This window comes from Tyto alba, unplaced genomic scaffold, assembly GCF_018691265.1.
Source record: "Tyto alba isolate M040663 unplaced genomic scaffold, T.alba_DEE_v4.0 Super-Scaffold_2, whole genome shotgun sequence".
Lineage (NCBI taxonomy): Eukaryota > Metazoa > Chordata > Aves > Strigiformes > Tytonidae > Tyto > Tyto alba.
This window is the reverse complement of record NW_024881282.1, coordinates 55,525,368-55,551,048: the sequence shown is the minus strand read 5'-3', so window position 1 is coordinate 55,551,048 and position 25,681 is coordinate 55,525,368. Positions and strand designations below refer to the sequence as shown.

At 37.7% G+C, this 25,681-nt stretch overlaps 1 protein-coding gene across 1 annotated transcript in view; it reads right to left on the bottom strand.

Annotated features, from left to right (window-relative positions):
• Positions 1-3,369: 3,369 nt before the first annotated feature.
• The window catches only part of LRIG3 (leucine rich repeats and immunoglobulin like domains 3), a 44,168-nt gene continuing 21,856 nt past the window's right edge, over positions 3,370-25,681 (bottom strand). Inside the window, exons 4-19 of the mRNA XM_042793354.1 lie at positions 24,532-24,666; positions 23,761-23,904; positions 21,418-21,561; positions 20,958-21,101; positions 20,389-20,532; positions 18,955-19,035; positions 18,217-18,288; positions 17,730-17,801; positions 14,986-15,149; positions 11,131-11,451; positions 10,313-10,594; positions 9,262-9,714; positions 8,891-9,049; positions 7,636-7,779; positions 7,271-7,546; positions 3,370-4,099 (exon numbers count right to left, since the gene is read on the bottom strand). Of these exons, the coding sequence (XP_042649288.1) occupies positions 3,855-4,099; positions 7,271-7,546; positions 7,636-7,779; positions 8,891-9,049; positions 9,262-9,714; positions 10,313-10,594; positions 11,131-11,451; positions 14,986-15,149; positions 17,730-17,801; positions 18,217-18,288; positions 18,955-19,035; positions 20,389-20,532; positions 20,958-21,101; positions 21,418-21,561; positions 23,761-23,904; positions 24,532-24,666 (2,980 nt within the window). The 3' untranslated portion in view covers positions 3,370-3,854. The remainder of the gene's footprint in view (positions 4,100-7,270; positions 7,547-7,635; positions 7,780-8,890; positions 9,050-9,261; positions 9,715-10,312; positions 10,595-11,130; positions 11,452-14,985; positions 15,150-17,729; positions 17,802-18,216; positions 18,289-18,954; positions 19,036-20,388; positions 20,533-20,957; positions 21,102-21,417; positions 21,562-23,760; positions 23,905-24,531; positions 24,667-25,681) is intronic.

The window sequence follows — 25,681 nt, the reverse complement described above, 5'->3', positions numbered from 1 at the left end:
ACTGTGAGAAGCGCTTCTTGACACACATAAGTGAGCAAAGACATTACAGCTTTTATTCCCTGCTGTAAAACATCCCTAAAATATAATAAAAGTAGGTATCTGGTAAGATCTTCATCTGAGTAAAACCATATGTACAAGAATTGCACCTTGTTATAGGTTGTCTTCCCTTCATTAAACAGGCTGAGGCTCTCCCCCCACTTCATAATTTAACACAGCTGCTAAACTAACACCCAACAAGTCAGACACATTCTCTGTGACCAAGCAATACACAAAGTGAGAAAAAAAACAGGGAGACAACTTCACTGAGAAAATACAATTCTCTTGAGATGGGTCACATCTGTGACAAGTCTTCCAAGTAGCAAGCAAAATTTCTGCTTACATTTACACTTGAAAAGAAACACAATCCCCAGTTATGGTCCTGGCTAAGGTAAGGACCTTAAGGTAAGGAAAGGTACGATGATTAAGGTTGGCAGAACACAGATGTTTGCAGTATAAATCTTTGCGAATGTTTAATGGATCTTGAATCATAAGTTTTAGTTTGAAGCTTCTTTGAAGCAGTTCAAGGAATAAGACCTAAATGTTCAAGAAATCCCTGAGACAGAAATAAGAAATGTTTGGTGACACTGAAGAGTCCTCGGTTGGAAAAGCAGCAGTGTTCTTCCGCAGAAAGTGTGGGTCTAACTCTTTGCCATTGTGGCTCTATCAAGTTCCATTTACAGTTAAGTTATGAGTTCTAAATTAAAGCATTTGGTCCTGAAATACTGTAGCACTCCTTAAGGTTTGTGTGTTTGAGATAGCAACAGCCTTCAGCGAAGAAACTGTGCAGGTATCCCCCAGTGTCACCTCAGACTCACCATTTAGGTTACTCAGTTAGGAAATGCTTGCTCCGGAGAGATTCTGGTAAACAAGTAACTCCATTTATCTGTCTAAAATTATTATTTAGGGCTTGCAAAAACTATACCTCAGCAAATATTTGTGCAAGTTCATTGGGTAAAACATTGTGTTGTGTAAAGCACTGAGAGGATACTGCCTTTAAAGAACATTTTACAAGTTTTAAGTGAACTTATGACAAAATTCCAGTTGCTGCTGGTCATAAAACTGCAAAATGTCTGTTTTGTTATTCAGCAACACTTGTTTCTCATTCTAAGGCTCTGAGATGCTGTGTAAGCTTTACTCAGTGTTGGCTGCAGTTTCTCCCCATCACATCAACTTACGATTTAGCTTTCAGCTGTGTAAATATCAAACTACCAGCTCCCTAACATCTGGATCTTCAGAGAGGGAGAGAAAAAAGAAAAAAAACAACAAAAAGGAAAAAAAAAATTAAAAAAAATAAAAAAGAAAAAAAAGAAAAGAGAGGGGAAACAAAAGATAATGAAGGCAAGAGAACTTGCTAGACTGTGAAACAGATGCTTTGTTACATCAGTGATCCTATAACGAACTATGAAGACACTGCAAGTATCCTGCAATGTACAGACTGCCACTGTATCTAAGCACAAGCAACTTACTAAACATGAAAATTCACACTGGCAGAAAAGAGGACTCAGGAGTGTTCATTACCATTTCTGGGTATTTAAAGCATCAAATAAAATTTTAAATCATTCATATTTTTAGGATGCTAAATGCGACTTGATGGGAAGCATTTAGATTCAGTCATTGACCCTGAACATTTACTTGGGTACAGAGATCCCTGTCCTTGGAAGATTAGGATCTTTATGCTAACAGCAAGTCAAAAATAAGTATTTAAGGGAGAAGATGGAATAAGGAATAAAATGACATTGCCACTGTTCCCAAGCTTACCCCACTACAGAAAATAAATTTAAAGCTTGTTTTTCATGATGGACCTTTAACATGGAATCTTAAGGATAAACATTAATTCTGAAATGAAAGATGTACTTACTGTTTTTAACTTGTTTTTGGTTTTTGTTTTTTTTTTTTTAAGATATGCCAAAAAGCAAGCTATCATGGGTCCCAGCTCTCCTCCCCCTAAAAAAACTAGGGTCACTGGGGCGCAGGGGGAAGAAAAAGGAGAATTACTGCATGAATCAAATTTAAGATTTCTTGCCTTATAGCTTTGTGCTTAACGCAGGAAAAATTAATCTCTTTCAAAATGCACTTAATTGTAGTCAAATACCCGTATCAATGTCTGTCACCACATCAGCACATCTGGCAGCAATGAAGACAAATTAACAATAAGAGTCAGAAAATCTGGCAATATGATCAACTAAAGCACGCAAAATCCATTCTCTATACTTAGACCACCAGTGACTAAGGATGGATTAACTTCCTGTCTCTAATACTGGCGCCTAAATTAAAGGGAAATTGCATCGCAATCTGGGTACCAGGTTTCTGGCTACAAACAACAAAAAGCCCTTAGCTCAGCTATACCAGGCAGAGAAACCTTTGCTCTAGATTTAGCCATGATGTCTGTGATGGTCTACTCTAAACAGCTGCTTTTGATTTAGTTTAAAAGAAGCGATTTGGCAACCATGTAAGTTTGCACCTTCAAAGTAGGCAGATTTAAAAAGCCGATGTCCTGTAATATTAACCATTTTGGAGTCTCGCTGTTTTAATGCAGTGATGACGACAGGATTCACAGCTTTTTAAAATAGTAGGCATCTGTACATAGAAAAACAAAAGAGACTGTTTTCACTTAGCTTTAATTGCCATTTTATAGTAAGCAATCCTCTTTCTCTGACTTTGTATAGTTAAAGGCACTGGGTTCATTACTGCAAATTTAGTCCAGCAAGAATTTACAATTGCTCAACTTCACTAAGCAACTGAATAAAGCACAGATCTCCTCTATAACCAGAAAAGGGTTGCTGAGTAGGGAACAGAAGCACGAGTTAAACCAAAGAAAACATTATCTTGTACTTGGATTACCTTCTCATGTTGGGTGTAGAAGTGGTTGCACAAGCAAAAGAGGGAGAAAGGGTATGGGAAAGCAAAGACTCAGGCATGCACTCAGTATCTGGCAAACATTTAGCACGAAGCCACTTAGAAAAGAATGATGCTACTGGGCAGATATGCAGTGCCTTCTCTTTTTTACTAAATAGCTTGATATGGATTTATGCATCTGTTGTGCATATCTTCCACCAGATGCATGCACACTATTTGCACACAAGCATGGGCAGAATGTTGGGACTACAGCCTTACCATGGCAGTGGGAATTCACCAAGTGGAAGATTTGCAATACTTATTTTGGCACAGATAACTTCAACCCACCTTGCTCATAGCTGTGGCAGAAACACATCCATTCTTTGAACAGTAAATCTAAAGATACAAGTTTTAGTCAAATAAAGGTGCAAGCAAGAAATAGAAGGCACCTACATATGCAACACTGTCTACAAATATAATTCACGCTTTTCGTTCTTCATACACTAATGTTGGTCAGAGACCACATGGCAGCATATTTTATTAAAAGTAATGTGCAAATAAGATGCATGATACCTGCAAACAGCATGGCGTTTCCATTTGTAAAAAGGTACAAGTAACAGTACAAAATTAGAATGCTTACTACTCATTTCAATAAAATGAAGTCTGACATAGAAATACATATGCTGTATTATTTACACCATTAATTTACAAAAGATATTATTTGCATAAAACAAAGCTATAAAATAATTAGAAATATAGTATTTTTATAAGGAATGTTTCCCCTGTATAAAAATGTAGAGCATTTTGGCAATTATGCTTTATTTGAATAAAAATGCATTTCTTTGTTTCATAGCATCACACGGTTTCTTTCTTCCCTTCTTCCTTTCCTTCTTCCCTTTTTAAATAAAATTCCACACTGAGGTAGTAATATGTTAAAGTATTTCTTTGGTTCCAGAAATCAACGGTAGGTCCAAAAGGAGCTATGTATCCAAATCACAGGATTGGAAAGTAGAAGTCCTAAAGTTTTCAAAGGACTGTTTGTAAGTATAAATGCTATTTTCTCCTCTAGAAACTGTCCTTTCCTTTCCATCTTCAACTGCCTCTGCATCGAAGTCCAGTGAGGCGTGAGGATTATTACGTGAGGTTTTTAGTTGGCAATTTGCTGGCTGTCTACAACTTGAAAGAGAGTCCAGCTGAGGCCTCCATAAAGGCTTTCCAAATGTTCCTGAAAGACAGTAAATGAGTAAGTACAGAAACACTGATGCTAACAGTTTTGTGTCTCTCTCAGGGCTGCATGTTAGAATACAAGATAAGGATCAACACAAGTAAAAGCTCACCAAAGTGAGATTTTATTTAACTGTTATTTTACCCCTTAAAAGAAAACATCCATGTGATCACAAGCATAAGACAAGATTCTGCTACCTGAGACATTAAAAACATTTCCAAAGTAGATGTATAGCCAGCCACACACAACTTCACTACTTTTCTTTTCCTGACTACTCCCATGCCCATTTTTTCTTTGGGGAGGGTGGTGTCAGGGGAGGTGTGCACACAGACCAAATTGCAAACATATCACAAGACGGTTTCTAAGTCACAACAGTCTCCCTGTTTTGTTGTTCAGTGAATGAATGGCATATGAAATCTGCCATGCAGTTAAATACAAATATATTTAAAAAAAAAATCCAACATGTATAGGGTTATACAATATCCTCCCACTATGCAATCTGAATGCTAAAACAATCCTTTTCAGGCCAACATCTCCTGCTAATAATAGAGGTCCCACCAGCCAAATTCCCCATTCACACCTGTTCAGCTCTTTGCCCACAGCTGGATAGAACAGAAGTAGGCCAAAAAGAATTTGGCATTTCAGTTGAATCCTTATTAATAATTATCTGGATTCACTAGCTAGAAAGTAATTAGTGTGCCTGTCACTCTTCACAATTGGAAAGGTGTTAGCATCAACACCTCCGCAAGAAGGGCTTTCTCTTTTTTCACTGAAGAAAAATATGGCCATTACAAGTCATAGTGTCTGTAAGTGACACTCAAAAGACTTATTTTCAGAGAATATGTTCTACAGGCTGATTTTGAAGAACTCAAGATTTTATTAATACCTTAATACTACAATCATTAATAAATTTTGCACCCAAAAAGCCATACGTCCAGTTTTGCTTAGCTGGTAAATGTAAAGGTTTCAAGTAAAACTGAAACTTTAGAAGTTACTAAAAATGGATTTGGACAATGTCCATATTTGCATCAATGATTTGCAAAGAAAATTTGTTCCTAACACAACATGAAAGGATGGTCCTCACAGCAAAGCTACAAATGAATCCTGTTTCTTAGCATTAAAAAAACAAAAACATATATATCCAAGCAGCAAACTTTGTGGCTCATGTATCAACAGTGATGTTAATGCCAGCTGTTGTCTTCATTGTGATTGCAGAGGCAAAAGGGGGGCTGACTTTGAAAACAACGATGGTGAAGAAGCGAATCCACAACTAAACACAAGAAATCTATCAAGACTTCTTCCACAGCCACCACCTCCAAGACCTAACTAACCATAGGCTCTTTGAGTGAAGAGCGGTAATGATTATGAGGCATCAAAGGCAATGATGATGCAACTTGGGTGAGGAAGTAGCTCAGAGAACTGATAAAAAAGGTAGCTCTGTGTATATTTTTTTAGGGCAGAAAGAGGAATATGAGCCCTCGAGGTTGCATTAACTCTTGGGTATACCCACATACAGTAGAACTACTTTCTGCAGGAGACATGTGGTAAAGCCCTATCTGCACAGTCCCACCACAGCAACAGTGGCAGGCAGCCAGGAGGCCGTGTGTAGTCCCAGGGCCTCTGCCAGATGTCATGGCATCTGCAACGTTTTACAGTCCAAACATCTGGCTTTCGAAGGGGGAAAACTTCAGAGCTTGTACCTCCCTCCCCACCCCCTGAGAACAAAGAGCCCAGTGATGCACATTCCCTAAGTCCCCTCGCAGAGCCAGCAGACCCAGGCCTTGAACAACCACCATGCTGACACACCAGCCAGGAGACAATCCATGGTACCAGGACTACACTTGGCACTTAGACACCACAGGGATGAAAGCAGAATGTGGGTTTATATGCGTTTTCAACCAACCAACCAAACCAACACCCAACATTTAGGGAGATTAAAAGGTAAAGCAATGCTTTTCCCCTTCCCCGCCCCCCCTCCCCCCCCCCCCCCTCCCCCCCCCCCCCCCCGCGATCTGGATTAAAACTGTGAACCCTCAATTAAGCTTCAGGAACTCTTCTGTCATACACACCATGAGAAAAGAAGACAAAGGAAGATTAGAGAGGTCATTTTTCCACAGTGCCTTACTTTGAAGGGTGAATAGTTCTGGCTCATCCTGTTACATAATATATACACATACACTGGGGTTCAAGTCTCCCCACCTGCCCCAAGCCCTCCTGCAACCTTGCACACCTTTTGCCTGTCAGGCAAAACTTCTAGTACGCCTGAAGTTTGTTAAGGTGTATTTAAGTAAGTACCCTAACATTTATGGAAATCTGCTAGATTAAGATAAAAGATAAGAATCATACCACTGCTGAGATTTTTATGTAAGCGTGAGCTATTAAGATCTCCTGGTAAACTAAATATGCTCATTACACAGTTTTACTGTAATCACTTTTTTGTGTCTGAATGTCAAACATTTGGGACGTTGCATCTAATGGTCTTCAGAAGTCAGGTCTCCTGAGAAGCAGAAGTGGGCTCACAGTTACACCCAGAGGTAAACCACCTCACTGGACTACTACGTTTGACCTGAGAACTGCTTTGATGTATGTCAATTCTGCTTCTCACCAAGCCCAAAGATGCTCCTTTTGCAACACTGGATAGGGCCCATCTCCTGGCTAACTTCTGGTAGGCTCCAGAGAGCACCCTGAGTTCTGGGGCTTCCAACTGTCCTCACGGTACAGTGGAGAGAGTGCGAGCCTACATGTACGGGTCAGCTGTGTCAGCCTTAAAAATAGATCCTGCAGTACTGCAAGTTACCCAGGGAGGATGAGGGGAGAAGAAAACAAAAAAGACAGAACACAGGCAAAACATCAAGGACAACTCTCAAACTGCCTTCCCTCAGCTACTTCCTGTCTCTCCTCTTTTCTAAAGTATTTATATTCCACATGCTGTGCGCTGTATTATCTTATTAAATTCACAGTCATCCACAAGAAGAAGCCCACACAAAATTGCACAAGATCAGTTTTTTCACAATGCTAACTATATAAGCATCTAAACACTACTACAGAATTACCTGTTGTAGGAATGGGAAAGAAAAAGCTAAGAAATCAGTTATGCTTAGTGTTGGAAGTAGGAAACGAGACAGCAAGGATACCCAGCAGTTGAATTAAAACACAATAGCTAGAACATACCCATGAAAGTGCTGTTACTGATAATAGATGAGGGTTCCAAACTTCTGTTTAAATCAAATGTGTCCAAGTTCAGACTTTTGCTTTTTAGTCCAGTTCCTTCATTTTGTGTATAAATGGAGTTAATCAGTTTGCTATTTGTAGCCTGCATACCAATAATGCCAACACACTGGTCAAACGGATCTTCCAGTGGAGGTGAGTATTGACAGCATTCCTTTTTTTTTAAATATTCAGACTCATAATGGTCCAGGCATGCTGTTCTTTGGTCAGGGCTGCAACCTAAAGAAAATGAAAAAATTGTTTCTATATAGACTCATCATAGCACAAGATCAAATTAGGACTAAAACTTTTTTTCCTCTCCAACTTACTCGCATTGTATGCTTCAAAGGCCTCAGAGCCATATGTGTTTCCTTTCAAGTACAAAGTCCCTGAAGTCCCCAAATAGTGGCATAGGAATGGATCTGCAACACCCTCCAAGTCTGTTTCGCTGCCATTGTCTAGATGGCAAATGCCTTAAAAATAAAACAGACGTGTCAGTGTATGGTCTTTTCCTACATTTCAGCTTAGTTTCTTGAGAAAGTTTTGTTCTTTTAAGAAGCTCATCTGTTCAACTAAATTTTGTAGTGTCTTTAGAGCTTGCTTAAGTTTAACCTAACCTTTTGATGAGAATTCTAATTCTAGCAAGTGTTCAATTAATTATCTTGACAGAGAATGTGTCACGCTTTGCTTCATTATACAGTCCCTGGGTAACAGAAAAAACCCAGTCACAGGGATCAGAACCAGGGACTTCCCTCCTCTAAAGCACTGGAAGCCAGGCTCAAGCTCTGTCACACAGTCACCCTCTAGAACACAGAGTGCTAACAAGAAAGTCCTGGGTGGAAGAATCTGAGGGAGTCACTGGCTGCTCGAACAGCTATACTGACTTTTAACTCAATGGCTCCCGAAAGCCGTGGACATGGTCTGTGCTTCATGCTCCACAAAGGGGCTGCTCCTCTCACTAGCCTACAACTGCAGAACTCTCTCACCACTGCTCCATTCCCACCTGCCCCAACCCCTGTCTGTATCTTGACCCCAACTCCTTCCCAGCAAGGTGCCTTTTTCCTCCCTAACCCAGGTATGCTCTGCATTTTCAGGGGCCAAATGTATAAATATTAAGTACTGCATCTTTTAACTTGCAGTCACCTTAAATCCTTTATTGACTCTGACCCTAGTAACTTTTCTAACAGGAAAGTTTAATCAGTTATATTAAAGTTATACTAAAATTACATTGGTATTACTACCCATGCCTACATTCCATAAAAAGCATCCTTTTCTAGCTCTAACAGAGGAAGACATGCCGTTGTAATTCCTTTTGCATACTCTTGTTTTGGAAATGTGATCATCAGTTTAAATTTACCCTTGAGACTAGAGAAAAACCTAATGATTTAAGTAAAGCCATAATGTCATTTGGATGAACAGAATTAAGTTTCTGTTATTATCTCACTCAAGCAATAAATTTCATATCCTCTCTTAAAACTTCAGTGAAGACTTTTCTTTAGTGTTATTTCTATTAGTTAGAAAGACAATAGCCAAACTGTAGCTACTCAAGCAACATGGAAAATCTGCTTAACATTTTACACCTACCATTACTGTCCCTCTGTGGCAAGAAATACCCTCCCACAGAAGATGTGAGGAACTGATGATGACTGCCGTTTTCAGATGAACCATATCCATCCTGCCTTTCAGCCAGTGTCCCTTGGGATGACAGGTAACTTGGAATGTCAGCAGGCAAATTTGTTTCATCTGTGGGGAAGCAAAAACACACACAAAAGCCATCAGCATACTTCAGAGTTTGGAAAAGCATTTTTAAGCTTGTCAGCAAAGTCCTGAAAGTAACAAGTAATTCACTCTTCTGACTGCAAGTCAAAGCACACAAATGTTCCTACAATAAAGTCATTGCAAAGCAACCACAAACATTCTTTTCCCTTTCCAAGTCAAACCTTCAGTTTACACACCTGTATTTGTGATGCTGCAATCTTCATTTCTCCTTCTGGTGTGGTAGATGATGACCACCCACACCAAGGAAGTGCCCACCACACAGCAAACCACAGCTATGATCACAATGCCAACCGTGGCCCATCCATCATCATCAAGTGATGGGGCAATGTTTTGAGGAGAATCACAGGTGGGAGTAGGAATTACATTAAGACGGATGTTGCCTCGTTCTGTTCCAAGCGTATTAGACATTTCACAAGTGTATTTCCCAGCATCTTCTACATCTGTATCCACAATAATTAGTAACTGATTGCCTGCAGCGAAGAAATGTCTTTCTGTTACCACGAGAGGGCTGTCATCCTTAGTCCAGTTCAGTCGGGGTGGAGGGCTACCACCAGCAATACACTGCAGGACTGCAGTTTCACCTTTTGTTACAGTTCGATCCAGCAAGGGCCGCAAAAATGATGGTGTTTCTGAAAAGAAAGCATAAGCCTTATATTCTAAATGACCTTGCAAGAACGGGAACATGTCCCTTTCCTTCACAGCTCAAGAGGAAAAGATGAATTAAATGCATCAGTAAGGCCTAATGAAGCTTACTCTCATTCTCAGAAAAAACACTCAAGGAATTTGAACTTAGAGCCTACAGTTTACTTGTCAGTTGATCAGACCTAGATACTCGATTACCTTAGAAGGTAAAAAGGCCAAATCATACACGCTCAAGATTGCAGAGAAACAGGTTAAAGATGGTTAACAAAACATCAGGAAATTAAAAGTTACACAAAATCCCCTGTCTCTAAACAAAAATAACAGCCCCCCCCCCCCATCAGACATTGTATACACACTGAGAAACAACTAACTTCTATTATTTTGCATTAAAATAGTGATTGTGTGCTGGAGTAAATATTTCTACTCTGTAACTATGTGTCAATACAAATTATTTCAGAATATTTTTATTTCTATAGAGCACTTTCGTAACTTTGCTATTTTTAATCAGCTGATGGTTTTAAAAGCACTCAGCAATAGGTCTGTTCTTCAAGGAGATTGTGCCATTAATGATTTCCAACGTCTTACCTAGTACTGTTAACGTTGCATTAGCTGAAATGCTTCCAGCGGTGTTCTGAGCTGTACAGCTATAAACACCTGTGTCCTCAATCTTCACATCAACAATAAAGAATACATCATCTTCAGGCATGACATGCATGCGCCTCTTGCGTGCTGCAGGAAAATCCGTTCCACCATCTTTCTGCCAAGCAATCTGTGGGACGGGATGCCCAACCGCAGCACATTCCAGACGTGCCATTGCCCCAGCACGAATGGTTAAGTCCATGGGGATCTTTGTAAACGAAGGCAGCACTAAAGAAAAGTTAATGATAACAAAATGAATAAATGAAACACACTTTTCCTTTTTTGCACAGGTTTTTAGTAACACCTTTCTTGGGCCTAAAAATGCTGGAGAGGCACACAACCTAAATTTATCAGTAGCCAAGAAATAGAAAAGGAGGGAGTTGTGAAGTATGAGACCGGCTAGATGAAAATCTCATTTCTGTTAACAGCCTCCTATGTGACCTCTCCAGAGTACCTTGAAACAGAGTATACTTACCTCCTGTGAAGAAAAGATTAATGTTTTTCCATTTTATTACATAGATTTTGTCAGATTTACTATGAATTCGGTCTCTTATTTGTTTTTGCCTATACTAGGGTTCATCACAATGGGGCCAGATGTAAAACTGAATGGTGATCTTGGAAGTAGATATATTTTACGAAATAATCTCGGCTTATTAAAGGATCTTCTAAAAGACGCAGATGATGAGAATGGAAAAAACTATGTTTACATATCTTGATTAAAATCATTCTACTTTAAGTCCACAAACAAAAAGTAATGTACTTACTGTTTACTGTAAGTTTGGCTTTGACAGAGTAGGATGAACCAAAATGATTTGAAATAACACACTGGTATTTCCCTTCATTACTGAATTCAACGTTGCGCAGTCGAAGGATGGTAGTGTACTCCATCACTTCACCACCCTGTGCCCGGAGGTGTGCATAATTCTCCATTTCAGCATCTTGCAATAATTCATTGTCTTTCTTCCATGCAAAAGTCATTGGGGAATCACTGCTGCTGGCTGCTGAACATACAAAACTCAAATTGGAGCCTTTGATTGCTGACTGGGTTTCTGGCTGGACAGTGATCTGTGGTTTAGGAAAATCATCTGCACAGAAGGGAAAAGGGAATAAAAAAAAGTAACACAGAGGAAGAAAATGTATGTGAGGCCCGAGGACTCTTTATAGAAAAGAGTTTGTAAGCCTTGTTTTATAGGTTTGAGAGAAGAGTCAGCTAAGTATTTATAAAATGGGTACACAATGCTTTCGTTTTAAATTTCGTTAGCCTTAGGGCATTTAAAGATGCTGTATTTATGAGTTTATTGTGCCAAGTCATCTGTTATTGAAGAGAAAGCACATTTAAAAGCAGACTGTGTGTACAGTTTATTCAACAGCAGCACTAAAGAGGAGGTAACTACCCCCTGACATCCGTTAGAACTATTCTGAATGTCAGTCATGAAGCCTACCCTTCATCTTTACACCACCTCAGGCTGCTGTGAGTTTTTCTTTATTGAAAACATAGCTCTTCTGCCATCAGAAACTGCAAGTTAAAGTCGAGGGTTTTCCCCAAACCCACAAAAACTAATCATGTACAAAACTCACTGTTCCAGTGATTTGTGGCTGTTTGGCCCACCTTACAAACACAGCAGTGCTGAAGATCCCTGAAGCAGGGCAGCACTCAAGAATTTCAAGAGATTAGTTTCTGGAAGTCCCTTTACTACTGGAAAGTTACCTTCAAAGTGCCATTTTGAATTAGAATTAGTTGCTTTCTGAACTATTTACTCTGTCAATTGTATGGACATTGCATGTACAAAAGGAGTAGGCAATTAAAGGCTTGATCTCCTAAAAGCAAAAACCTGAGTGTATTCCCAACTTTCAAGATGTCTCCTACCTCCTGACAAAGACACAGGCCCAAACTTCACGGGGACTGCAGGAAAAACCCTGGGCCCCAAATACTCCTTATTGCAAACCCTTCCTGCACCGCAGAGAGTCAGGTTTTACCTAGCCCCTTCACGCCCTCATGTCTCATTTTTTTGGGAACAATTTACCAAGGTCAAAGCATATATTTCCTCGAAAAACCTCCACATTGCGTGTTACAAAAGAAAACAAGATGTGCAGATAGCCTGAACTCGAGCTGCCTGCAGAACAGTTGCAAATCTGGAGCTGTGCTCCAGCAACACAACAACACGGATCCCCCGATCTGGGACCATAAGCATGGGCTTTAAGAATCTCCCAGGCTTTCATGCTTCATAGCCATGCCTTAAGTCGTCCATGACAAACTACACCATTTGCAAACTGAGTTGATAGTTATCCCTGTGCAGAGTCAGTGAAAGTAAGTGAAACATTGTAAATACTTAAATTAGCCTTATGAAAAGACAGGAGAACATACTTCATTCTGGTTTAGTTGTACTATCAAAGAATAAGAGAATGTTTTAAAATCTTAATTATTTAGCAGGAAGGGGGAATGAAAAGGTCACTCAAGCAGATACAACGGAATACAGAAGAACACTCTAGGATAAGACTGGCAATGTGTGTGTTTTGTCAGAACAATTTGAGAGTGTATTTGAATACATGTATCACAGAAATGTACACACACACATAAACACACTGATACATAAACACATATACACACAGATGCATATACTCTCTTTAAGAAATATATTTCTCATTTTGAAGAAGCTACTTAGCTACTATGTAACAGAAAACAAGATATTCATCACCTAGACGGTACTCTTTTAGCATCACTATGTTAAGGTGAACTATTCAATATAGGTCAAAAAAGTATCTATTTTTACTTCCACAGTTACCTTTAGTACCCAAACATCTCATGATTTGTTTCAGCTTGAAAGACATGGTATTAGGAAGCACAATTTACACAGATTTTCCATTTTTTTTTCAGTTTCACAGATATGGAACCCTTGCCGAACACGTGCTTTCCTTTAACAAATTTAGGATGATGCCTTCGTATCCCCTAGCTGTTTTCAAAAATGTAACTTGGCATGATTTGGAGGATTTATACACTTAGATAAATTATATGAAATAGATTACTTATTTTAATTTCAGACAAGACTTAACACTCTCCTCTTGAAAATTCTATAAAAGCAAAAGTGCCCACTGTAAATTTATAATTCAAGGTGTGTACACCAAAACATCTAGCGATGGCACACTTTAAAGATTCAATAAACAGTGAAACACTCATTGATTGTACTAAGAGATTCTAGTTACTTCTGCATGACAATTACTTTATGCATTAAACATAACAATTTACTCTTAGTACATCCCTTTTTGCTAATATATCTTAGAGGGTTTGAAATTAATTCATTAAAAATTACATTCAGCAGTTAAAAGAAAGATCACAATCCCCCATGGTTTAACAAGAGATATATACCCAAATCCCCCAATTTAATTTATTGCCAGAATGAGTTTCTCATAAATAAGGATGTATACTTCATACATACTCCATTAACTATCGAGTAATCTCTAATTTCCTGCATTATGTCAACTTCTCATTTTCAGCAGTAGCTAGATTATGCACCACCTACTCATTAATTAACATTAATACATTAAACATTTGACTGCTAATAGGAAGGAAGAAAACAACATTTTTGTACCCGATTTTCTATTCTGTGCCTGCTTTCCAACTGAAAAAGGTATGAGTGGCAACAGTAAAAATTAAGCAGTCATATTTGCTATGAGACTAAAATTACTGAGAAGACAAATATGGTTACTGATATGTCTCCAAAGAAAATAAGTTTTAATTTAGAAAGAAAAATAAAAATGTATACAAGAAAGATACATGAAATCCCTTTATCTTTTAATTTCCTGATATTTTCAAAATTCCCACTTAATGTATCAGAGTACTCAAGCACACATCTCTGAATGCTTAGCTTCACCTTGCTTTAAATAGAGCGTAACATATAGGTGATAACGAATGTTACACATAAGAGAAATTTCATTTTTAAGGCCAATGCTATCACCTCAAATTTTCAAGTCTTAAAAGTAAAAATATTTTACTAGCATTTACTGTCTGGCATATTGAAATACAAAATATCAGTAGCATAACTGAGGTAAACACATGTTTTAAAATAGAGTTTACATACCAGCAGTAACTTACATGGTCCAAATAATTTCTAAAGTAGTCAGCAAGCACACACAAAAAAGGCCAGAGCTGAGGCCAGTATGGCTATTTTACTTTCAAATTTTCTCAGCTCTGGAATAACCTCAAGACTGATGGAGTATGAAAATAATTTACAAATAATCAAAACCAAAAATTGCATTTTAAGTTTGACAAAATATGTCTCACTTAAAAATTACAGTTATCTAAACAATATCGATCTTTTAAATCTAGAGGCATATACATTTACCACCACGAACTATTGAGCTTTCCCTTGCACGCTATGCTATGTACTATGTAAGCAAGCTGTACATGAAATAAAACTCAGAAAACTGTCACTTCCTATCTTGTACAAAGCCACAGGCTTTGAGCATTTACATCACAGTCTGGGAACAGAGAAGGAAATGTTAACAAATATTTAATCCTCTCCATTTTATTAGAGAAAACATATCAAAGAAACCACAACAAAAAAAATCAATGCATTCAGTAAAATTTTTTCTATGGAATGAGGAATAGAGGCTATACTCACCACAGACAAACCCATCCAGGCTGACAGCAAAAATACTTCTCCCTTTTAGCAGCTGAGGATGGGCACAACTGGCATTTACAAAGCTTTGAAAGTTGTTCTCTGACATCCACTGTGGTAGCCATTTTAACTGGCAGTCACACAAGAGACTCGACGTGTTTAAGTGCCTAAGAAAAAGCAATTACACTCAACGCCCGTTTGCTTGTTTTTTCTGTTTGTAATACAGATCTGTAAGAGCACACGCCAGTAACAAAGATGAATTTTTAGGCATAAATACGTGTATCACAAGAGAAATACAGCAGTATTATTTAGCTCAGATGTGGTGACACCATTGTCATGACTACTATATTCTACAAAGCAGAAATGTTATCCTGAACTCCCTGCTTTTGCTACAAATGTGAGTCCAGGCAGTCAGGCATGTTTGTAGTGTCTTGGGTACGAAATTAATCAGCAGTAGGATGCACAGAATGGGCATGCTGGAGAACAGTTCAGAAGGCAGGTGCTCTGGAAGCTAACATCAAAATTCTGAGAGAATTTCATTCCCTCATTTCAATTTCAGTCAGAATTTATCTTAGAGAATATATTTAAAAAGGGGAGCGGGGAGATGAAGAATAGTCAAGTGTTGAAATAAGAAGTGCAGAACTGGTTACCTAACCTATGCAAATAGCTACATTCACAGAGAAATAAGAAAAAAAATGAGAAAGCAAAGGGATATTCTGTGAAGCATCTAGAATCAGGAGTTGAAGGAGGAAAAGTTCTCAGTTTTGGCTGAAAACTCAGAATCACCCTTTAAAAAATGTTAAAAAACACAGTCAGTAATAAAATTATTCTGTTCAAATCTTACCTCTTCTTAGAGGAAAAGAAAAAATAATTTATGGATCCAGGGAGAGAAACAGCTTTAAAGATAAATGAAGACATACCAATTCTGGATTTTTTCTTGAAGAAAATGAAGAGCGTCTCTGCTCTTTTTTCATACTAACACTGCATGGATAAAACCTGGGGATGCCAGCTCATCTGTTCACATTGAGATGAAACAGGTCATCTTTCACTGAAGTTGCAGGGGCATTCTTGTTATTCTTAGGAGGCAGAGAAACCACCGCATTTTTTGCTATCCTGATGCAATGGGTATCTGTCATATTATTTTCAGATTTACTCTCTAGGGGCCTCAGAATAAAATTACTAGATGGGAACTTATACTAAATAATCTTCCTTCTGGGAAAGTACTTTCTAGCATGTGTCCACATCTTCCTCACACATAAAGGATGTCTACCAGGTGTTTCAAGCAAAGTACGGAAAAAAATGACAACAGATCTTGAATAGTTATTTCACTGAAGTGTTCAATCTGGTATCTGGTAGCATCTTACACCTCCTAGAGCAGCGTTAGCCTGTCATCCCATCACATGTGATCACTCTTCAAATCCTCTATATCAATTCCTAATTGTCAGTGCTGTGCTCCCACCACTTCTCTTGTGCCAAGTCTCACAATTGCCCTGCAGCTGCCTGAGTGAATTCAGCAAACTAACCAAGTAATACAACCAGATCAAACTTGAGGAAGGGGAAAGGCAGAAAACCCCTGGGTACAGGTAGAAGGCATGGCTGCTGCTTTCTAGAGCAGTTGCAGCTACACCAAGATACGGGTAACATCAAACTGAACTTCAAATGAACCAAGTATTGTCTAGATACAAGAAATAAATATTTTACAGTGTGAACAATCGTACACTGGAACAACCTCCCCAGGGATGTGGTGGAGTCTCCAGCACTGGAAGTTGTCAAGATAGAACTGAATAGGGTGCTAGATAAACTCATTCAGGCTCCCTTTTCCACAAAAGGTTGGACCGGATGACTTTGAGGTCCCTTCCAAAGAGGGCTGTTTCATGATTCTATGAAATGTACAAGGCTCCTCGTTACTTTCTCTATGGCACCCAATAAGGAGTGATACTGTAAGATGAAGTAGAGAGCCAGCTGCTAGGGTGATACTTGACAGGAGTCTAGAGAACTCAAATTAAAAGCTACCAACAAGCTTTAGACAGTTTCTACTCATAATGAGAGCAGCGTCTTTAGTTTGTTGACAGATTAATCACAGAGTAGCTCAGGTCAACAGATCTGGTTAGAGAAGTCTGATATGAATAGAGGAGAGAGAAGATATATGCAAGAGGAAGAATTAGCTGTGCTCAAAACAAACACAGGGAACGGTGACAGAGTTTTTCTGCATTGATCAACAGAAAAAGTGGGTAAGGGGATAACCCCCCCCCCAAACTCACTAGAAGAATACATTCTTCCCAGTGACCGCTTCATGACTTCTTTGAAGATCTGCCCCTTTGCTACTACAGGATAGAAGGACCCAATTATAGGCACTGACAACCAGATCTTTACAAAAGAATTACAGCACTGCACTTCACTGGTCCAGCAAGCTTTAGCTCAGTGATAGCACTGCTGAACTTATAGTACATTACATCAAAGTCTCCCTTATCTAATACCTATTAGAGATCAGCCAATTTAAAATAAGGACTCTAGACACCGAATGTAGCAGAAAATGAACATCTCCTGTCCTATACTATCTCACTTAAACACAGTCATCACAAAAAATAAAAAAACCAAAACAGACATACTCTTTTTACGTAACTTCAGAGAGATGACAGTGGAAGCTTATCACTGAATCAGGCAACATCTTACAAGGCTCTTATTTACATTTGTAATGGAGATATATATATATTTAATAGAGGTGATGTCTTTAGATAGAAACTTACAATTCTTTGAGTTTCTTCATTTGTGAAAATGCATTTCCTTGAACTGACATAATTGCATTGTTACTTAGATCTCTAGGAAAAAAAAAGAAAAAATAACATTAGAGGAAGAAAGACTAATTTATTAACTGGATATATATGCTACGTGTATTTTATATATATATATATATATATATAACTGAATGTAAGACTCAAGGAATAGTTTGCTACCTTAGTGATATACAAAGGATCACCTAGCTCAAAAACCAAAGAGACAGGATTAAGGAGTTTTATGGAATGCTTAATACGTAATACTTTTTGTATTAATTCAAAAATTCATATTCAGCATAACTTCAAAATAAAAGAATATTCTCAAGATCACAGTAACAACCAGGGTAAGTGTATTTCATTCAAAATTGTAAGTAAAGCTTGTTAGTCCTATGTTTATTTCAATTAGTATTAAAATTAATTTTTTCCAATGTTGGGTTAAATGTGAATTTTGACTACTTACAGGTGTTCAAGTGCATCCAAACCAGAAAATGCTTTCTTTGTAATGGATCTAATCCTGTTTCCTTGGAGTATCCTGAAAAATGTAAGTACATGATGCAAAAAAAAAAAAATACAATAAAATGGAAGCTTTTTTTGAGCTGAACAACTGCAATTCTGGCATTTATTTCTAAACTGTGACTGATATTCACCATTAAAACTTCCCCAAAGCAGTGAAATGTCTCACCTCTAGAAGATACTCATTCATTCCCCTTGAATAAACATCGAGATTTTTAGAATGCTTTTAGAAGATGTTTAATGCGTGCAGTTCAGTGATATGGATTATTCTAGATGTATTAACATAAGCAGCTTTTTATTCCATACATGTGTATTTCAACATTTCAATGCAATGAAGCCACTTCCATTGGATGCTGCATTACTTTATCAAAGACTATTCCTGTCACTATGCCTTTGTCATATAATGCACTTCCTGTTATGCGATACTCTCATTCTTTGAGAAACGTTTGCATAAATAGTAGTAATTTTTAAAATATTTCAGAGTAGTTTGACTTGAAAAATCTGGAATTTCTTTTATAGAAAAGGAGTATTTTTGTAGAGAACAAAATGGTAAGGGAGAAAAAAAAAAATCTCAGCTGTGGAAAACATAACATAATTAGATGTTGGACTTGTCCCTTGAAACATATGTAATCTAAGCTAATTTTTTTAAGAGATGATGAGATACAAATATTGTAGAAATACTCACAGCTTACTAAGTTTATCTAGGCCAGAGAAGGCACCATTCATATCTTCAATAGTCCATGATATTTCATTGTTTTTCAGGTCCCTGTTTAAGGGGGGAGGGAAATTCAAACCAAAAGAGCTATTAAAAAGAACAGGGTACATACTTCTTCAAGCGCACGTATTATTTAAAACAATTTCTAAAATAGCTTTCTGGTAGGTTGTTTTTCTTTGTTTGGGGTTTTGATTGTTTGTTTGTTTTTTAAGATAAGTTTTTCCTGATTAGTTATTTCAATATTTACTGAGAGACGTTGAACACTATTAGTTCCTTTTTCCACTGATAATTGAAAAGATCACAAACCTAACAATTTTAAGAATCATTAGAGAACAAACCCACATTCCCCTACAAGGATATTCAGTTCACAGGACTATCATAAGAGAAGGAGCGTCATAGGAAGGGACGGGATCAACAGTTGCCCCTTCAAAACAAAATACACTCATGCCTTTGAAAGTTCGTAATATTAACACAAAGAGATATATTAATATAAGTGACTCATTTTTACATCCTACAACATCCACAACACTAGCTTAATTATATGTGAAGTATAAAGAGCTTATGGATCTGTGAAAAGAATGGTGTGTCAGCAAAGAATCAACAGGGTAGGGCTCGAGGAGAAAAAAAAAACAAAATCTAAGAGGAAAAGTCTAACACTTAATTCCTAGACACCTCGCACATCTCTGACTTCCTCTCTTTATGATCTGTATCTCTCTGTATACTTAAAAAACACAGCATACAGCCCTCTGAATTGCATGTTTGCTAGATGCCCAAAGTGTGAGTATGTGAGCAAACCCCTGAAACTGAAGTGTTAGTACCCTTTCCAAACCCTAAAGGGAAAGGCAACCATTTAACTCATCTGGCTAACAGATGAGTCAATGGCACGCAATTAGAAGATTTTAATGAAGCTGAATATATTTAGATTAGTTACTTCCTCCTTCCCCTTCCTTTTCAAAAAATGCTCAAATGCTTAAAGCAATTGCCCAGTCGTGACAAGCACCAGCATCCATAGTAATACACAGTTTTGAGTTTTGTCTTCTTATTTCTACCATGAGGGACAATGCTGATTCAGTTAAGAAATAACTATGATCCAGATCCCTAAAGCTGTGAGTAGAAGTGCTGCTTGCTGCCTTGAAATGGAGACATGCCTTTCCAGTTGTAATGCTACTGAAAGTTCGTGTCATAATTACCACCATCCACTGTGCACAGCCTTAACGAAAGAGAAAGTCCTCCCTCTCCCAACTATTCTGAAAAAAATCCTACTATAAGAAAAACACATGCTGATCTGGGAAAGTTAACAAAAGGTTCTTGTATATTTCATAGGAAAAAAAAAAAAAGAAATCTATAAACACTGAGGGTTTTTCTCAAGATTTTTGACCTTAAAAATTGAGTCTATCAACTTACAGAGTTTGTAGACTGGAAAGTCCCCGGAAGGCACAATCAGCAATATAATTTACTTTGTTGTTTCCAATGTACAGTCCAACCAGCACGCTTAAACCAACGAAGCTTGAATCATCTAACCTTACTAAGTGATTGAACGTCAGATCTCTGCAAATTCAAGGAAAAAAAAATATATTTTAATGTTTATGCTGCAGTGCTTATTACTCAGTTCAACCCAGGTGAATTTGCAGGGGGGGAGAAAGTTTTTTGCCTTACAACTATTCCCTTCCAACTACTACACATTTTTGATCACACAGCTTGCGTATCGTTTCCAACAATTCACAAATTACTGCAGAATGGATTTCTTTCATTTGAAAATGACTGTGTTACAGCTTTAGTACAACTGCCACAGTGAAATGAAGCAGTCACGGTTGGCTTCAACTTCTTTCAACAAAATATAACTGTCTCCCATACAAAAAAGTTGTTGTCACCTTGGAAACTTTGTTATGAAAAATTCACAGATCAGTGGTAAGAAGCTCATGCTTTGGCATGTACCCGACTTTCAAAACTGGAATAGAATAAAAGCTACTCACAGCTCACTGAGTTTTTGGCAAAATTCCCAGGCATCAGGACTGATCCTACTGATGGCATTTTGGCTGAGATGGAGTTGCTGCAGCATCAGCAAGCCATAAAGCCAGCCTTTGGTTACCTCTGTTAAGTTGTTATGGTCCAGCTGCCTACAAACACATACAAACAGATAAAAGACATAAGGTTCATAAACTCAGCGGCGTGCGTGCTTTGCCACAAGTCCACATCTGACTTCATGATACTGGCTAGATAGCTGCAGCCTCTATTTATATTTAGAGTCATATGCATGCATTCAGAATGTACTGTCCTACACATTGACCAAAGACTGCTTGATGCTTTTCAAACCACACTAGAACAATTTAACTCAAAAACATCTTTAAATTTTATCAGGCAATTCTATTCATTTTGTGCAGTTCTACTTCATATGTTATCAGCAGGATCTATCAGCAAATAATTTATACTTACAAGACTTCCATGTTGGTCAATCCCCAGAAAGCACCATCCATGAGCCTAGTAACCCCATTTCTCTGCAGTTTTAATGATTTCAAAGCTGGAAGTCCTTGGAAAGTAAGCCCATCTATTTTTTTAATTTTGTTGCGATTCAGCTCCCTGCATCAATAAAATTTACAGTTACAGCAGAGTAAGTCTACCTGCATGCCAACAACATTTCTTCCCTCTCTGGAAACAAACCTTATTTAAATGCTTTTCTTGCACATAAAAGATGTAATAAAAATCAAACATTTTACTGTAATACATTATGTTTAACCATGCTAATATGGTTCTGCCTTTCTGATACTGAGGGTAAGTACTTGGTACTTCCTTGATTTCCAGATTTAAAGAATCCCTGTAGACCCAGAACGTCATGGTTAATCCTGTTCAAAAATTCAAAACTGAAAGGAAGTTCCCACTGTTTATCCAGCAGTAAAGCTGTTAAGGTTAGCTTGCAATTGCAATCAGTAATCAGTCAGAAAGAAAAAGCTAAAATTTTTATTTGTGATAACTAGGCAAAATTAAATATCCTGGGTGATCCCTCTCTGCCAGTCTGTCGCAAAGCATTCATTACACATTTCTCCCTCATTCTTCACAACCACTTCCCTCCCTCTTTCTGAAGCAGTCTTGGCACTCACCCTTCTGCCACTACACACACCCCCTGTAGGTCAAAAACTGGGACCTATGCGTATCCTGGAAGTGAGTTAATAAGGCATAGCTAACTGAAGGGCAAGCTGCAGTGGCAGTAGTACCCAGTATTTTCTGTTTTCCTGCTCTCCCCAACACTTTCATGGCTTTGGTCCTTTTTAACTCCAAAGCCTGCACCAACCCTAAGCAGATTTCCAACCTTCTGGGCTATGTGAAAAGAGAAGTCTAGCCTCACACAGGCACAAAGAACAATATTAACTGTCTTTATAACAGCAAATTTTAAACTAGGCATGATTTGCTAAATTTATTTACTAGCAACTGATATATAATATAAAGAGACAGGATTAGACAGTACTAAGAAAAGGCCCTCACACAACAATTAGTGATCATCTGACCCTTCAAAAGGTCTTAGATCTATCAACCTGCGTCCTACCAAACCAAGAAGAATCCTCTCCTTCCAAAATTTACTTCCCCATGGGAAGTAAAGGCCTAAATAATTCTCTCTCCATAGTTACACCACAATCATTTTTCAGAGTCTCAGTCTTTTAAGAATCCAGCTTTTCTCTCTGGCAGCCTGATACAAACCCTACCTGATAACTGATACCTGACAGAGACCCCTTCTCCTCCTCCTGTGTTTAAATATGCATAAACAGTGAAGAATGTTCAGTAAGAAGAGCTTTCAGTTCTTCTCCATTCTTCTTCTGAATACTTCTTTCAGGTGATAACACAAATTTTTGGCCTTCATTGCAGCTTAGCTACCTAACTTAACTAGGTCAGCCTACCGATTAAATTGTAAACGAGTAGAACATTTTTAGGCAAGAATATCACTAGCTTTCAAAATTTTGGTTGAATCTGAGTATCAGAAAGTCTACTAAGATGATTAACAAATTCTGAGCTTTGCAGGACTGCTCTTGAACTCTTCTACTGAGGCTTGAGTCAAACTCTTCCTGCATTTGTATACAGAAAAGATACAGTCACTGTTTCCAGATGTTTCAAGCATCCTAACATTTCACTGTTCTTATGACCTTTTGCTTTCAAGGTTAACCTAAGAGAGTTCATAATTTTTAACTCTTGACTATATAATATTGAAAATAATTATTCACGATTTGACAAAGTGCAGTCCTATCCCATCCTCTTGTAAAATTCCCGCAAAGTTTTAAAAAAATATGTATTTTTTCCCAGCCTTTTCCATATTAAATAACTTTATTATTTATTCAGTAAAACATTTATAAACAGCATTGTATCAGTGAAGCTGATGGAGGTCTATTTACTCAAGCATGTTGCTTATTGTCATACTTTCTGAAAGCAAATTAATTCCCTTCATTTCACTGTGAAAGCACAAAATAAATAAGACTGCTATAGTGAACTATATAATTTTATTTCAATTTTTCCAGTGCTTTCTTACAGGAATACCACTATTACCCCTTCTGTAGCCTTTTTTTTTTTTTCTTTTAATAGGCAAACATGATTTTAAGCACAAAGACTATTCACATCTCAGCAACATATAAGAGTAGTTTTGTTCAGTACAAAGCTGCAGTTAGTAAGGGTTGTAGTAATATGTTTTCTGTGTCTGTCTCACCCTGCCTCTGGTTAAATTAAAGGCTAAAGTTCAAGCATTGCCAGTCCTTTGGAAAACCTGAAAACAATTAGTCAATTGTAGGCTGCACTTACAGGTGCTGCAGATGGGAGAGTTTAAACATCTTTTGAGGGATTGCTGAAATTTTGTTCCTGTTCAGTTTCAATACTTGAAGTGTGGTAGACAAATTGTCAAAGGTACCAGACTCCATGGAGGTTATTCGGTTACTGTTAATGTACCTGTTGAAACAATGTCTAGAATGTTAAATTTACAGTTATTTAATAAATTCTTAATACCAAGTAGTAAAACACAAAGCTCCTGTGCTGCCCACTCCTTGATAAATGGAATTTCATTTAACAGATTAATTAGAGTTCTTGACAGGTAAGTCTATGGTCAAATAGTATTTCATCATCAACGTTTTGCTCTGCTCTGCAGGAGTGTTCTGTTGGCAGAAGACAGCATGTTGCAACCCCATTATTTTTTTCTCATTCGGCATAGCTCTGTCATTGCAGTATTAATGAATGAGGATTAAGGTAGATTCAAAAAAGTCCACCAGACTCCATGTAACTCAAGACTAGCCCAGCCATGTTACATAATTATTTCTCTCTCGAGACACATCTATTTGTTTCATCTCAAGATAACAACATTCTCTTTTTATGAACTAAAACATCTCACTGCAACATCTCAGGTATTCAAGTTAGCTCACCTTAAACTCCACAGGTCAAAGCAGAAAAAAGTAAGTATTTAATGTGTATCTAATTGAAGGAAGATTTAGTACCTGAACAAACAGCTACAAATCTAAGTTTTCCAACAAGTTTTTTGAAAGTAACCTGAAATTTAAAAAAGTAATACTTAGTTTTACTTACAGATACTTGAGTGGCAATGATGGAAATGATGATACTTTTAGCTCTGAGATGTTGTTGTTGCTCAAGTCCAAAGATTCTAGACTCTGAAACGGCTTCAGATGTTCAGACAAGATGATGGCAATTTTGTTACTGGTCCTGAAATTTAAGGACAGTAGTCAAAAGACTGTCACTTCCAAAGTAAACGTTTGTTAACTACACATGATTCTGATGTAAGTTAGTTCTTAATTCCCCAACTTGGTCAAAGAAAACCAATAAAGTATGTTCTCTAGAAATAACATTAATTTATAGCCATCCCAAATCACAAATTGGAATGCCCTAAATAAACATGTTGATCAACATTTCTTAAAACATATTCCCAGCAAACACTTTTTTAAAAATTGCATAACCCAAATAATGTAATTCATGGCTTTTAAAACAAGATGTAAAACTCTATGATCATCTATTTCTGAACAGTAGAAATATCTGGTATTTGCATTGAACAGTATGTCACAGAACTGTAATGAAACGGGATTAGAGTTGTTTTCTATTTTAACCAAAATAACATCATAGTAGCTAGACATAGTGTTTTGGTTTTTTGAAAACTCCTACAGCATGAAAATCGGACTAAATTTCCAGAAAAACAGAGCTAGATTAGAAAAGACGGATGACAGTGTGCCCCTTCAGAAAGACATTCTGTGATTTTGCAATTAGACCTAGCATTTCATCTTATACGTTTTTCTAGTGAGTTACTAAATATTAAAATTTCTGCTTATTCAAACTCATTACAGAGGTTCTGGACCTCATATCTGGTCAAACTTCAGCTAAGCATTGGATCCAATTCCACAGCAGAAACTCTGCAACTCCTTAAAGACATGGGTACCCTACTTTACTATAAGGAACACCCTTTCTTTCACTTCCAATGAAATATACTTTTTCCAGCGATCATATTTCATGTTCATACCCAGAAACCTACCAGTTTTTCCATCCCAGTTGTATAATGTACAGAATCATACACACACTTCAGCAACATTAATAGGGTTATTCGTTTGGGGCTAATAGTGCAGAGGGGAAAACAGATCACAACCAATTGAATGAACGTAACCCAAAATGATCCTTGTTACCTTGGGAAGTTCAAGTTAGTTGTAGCTGTGGTACATTCTGTACCTAGTAT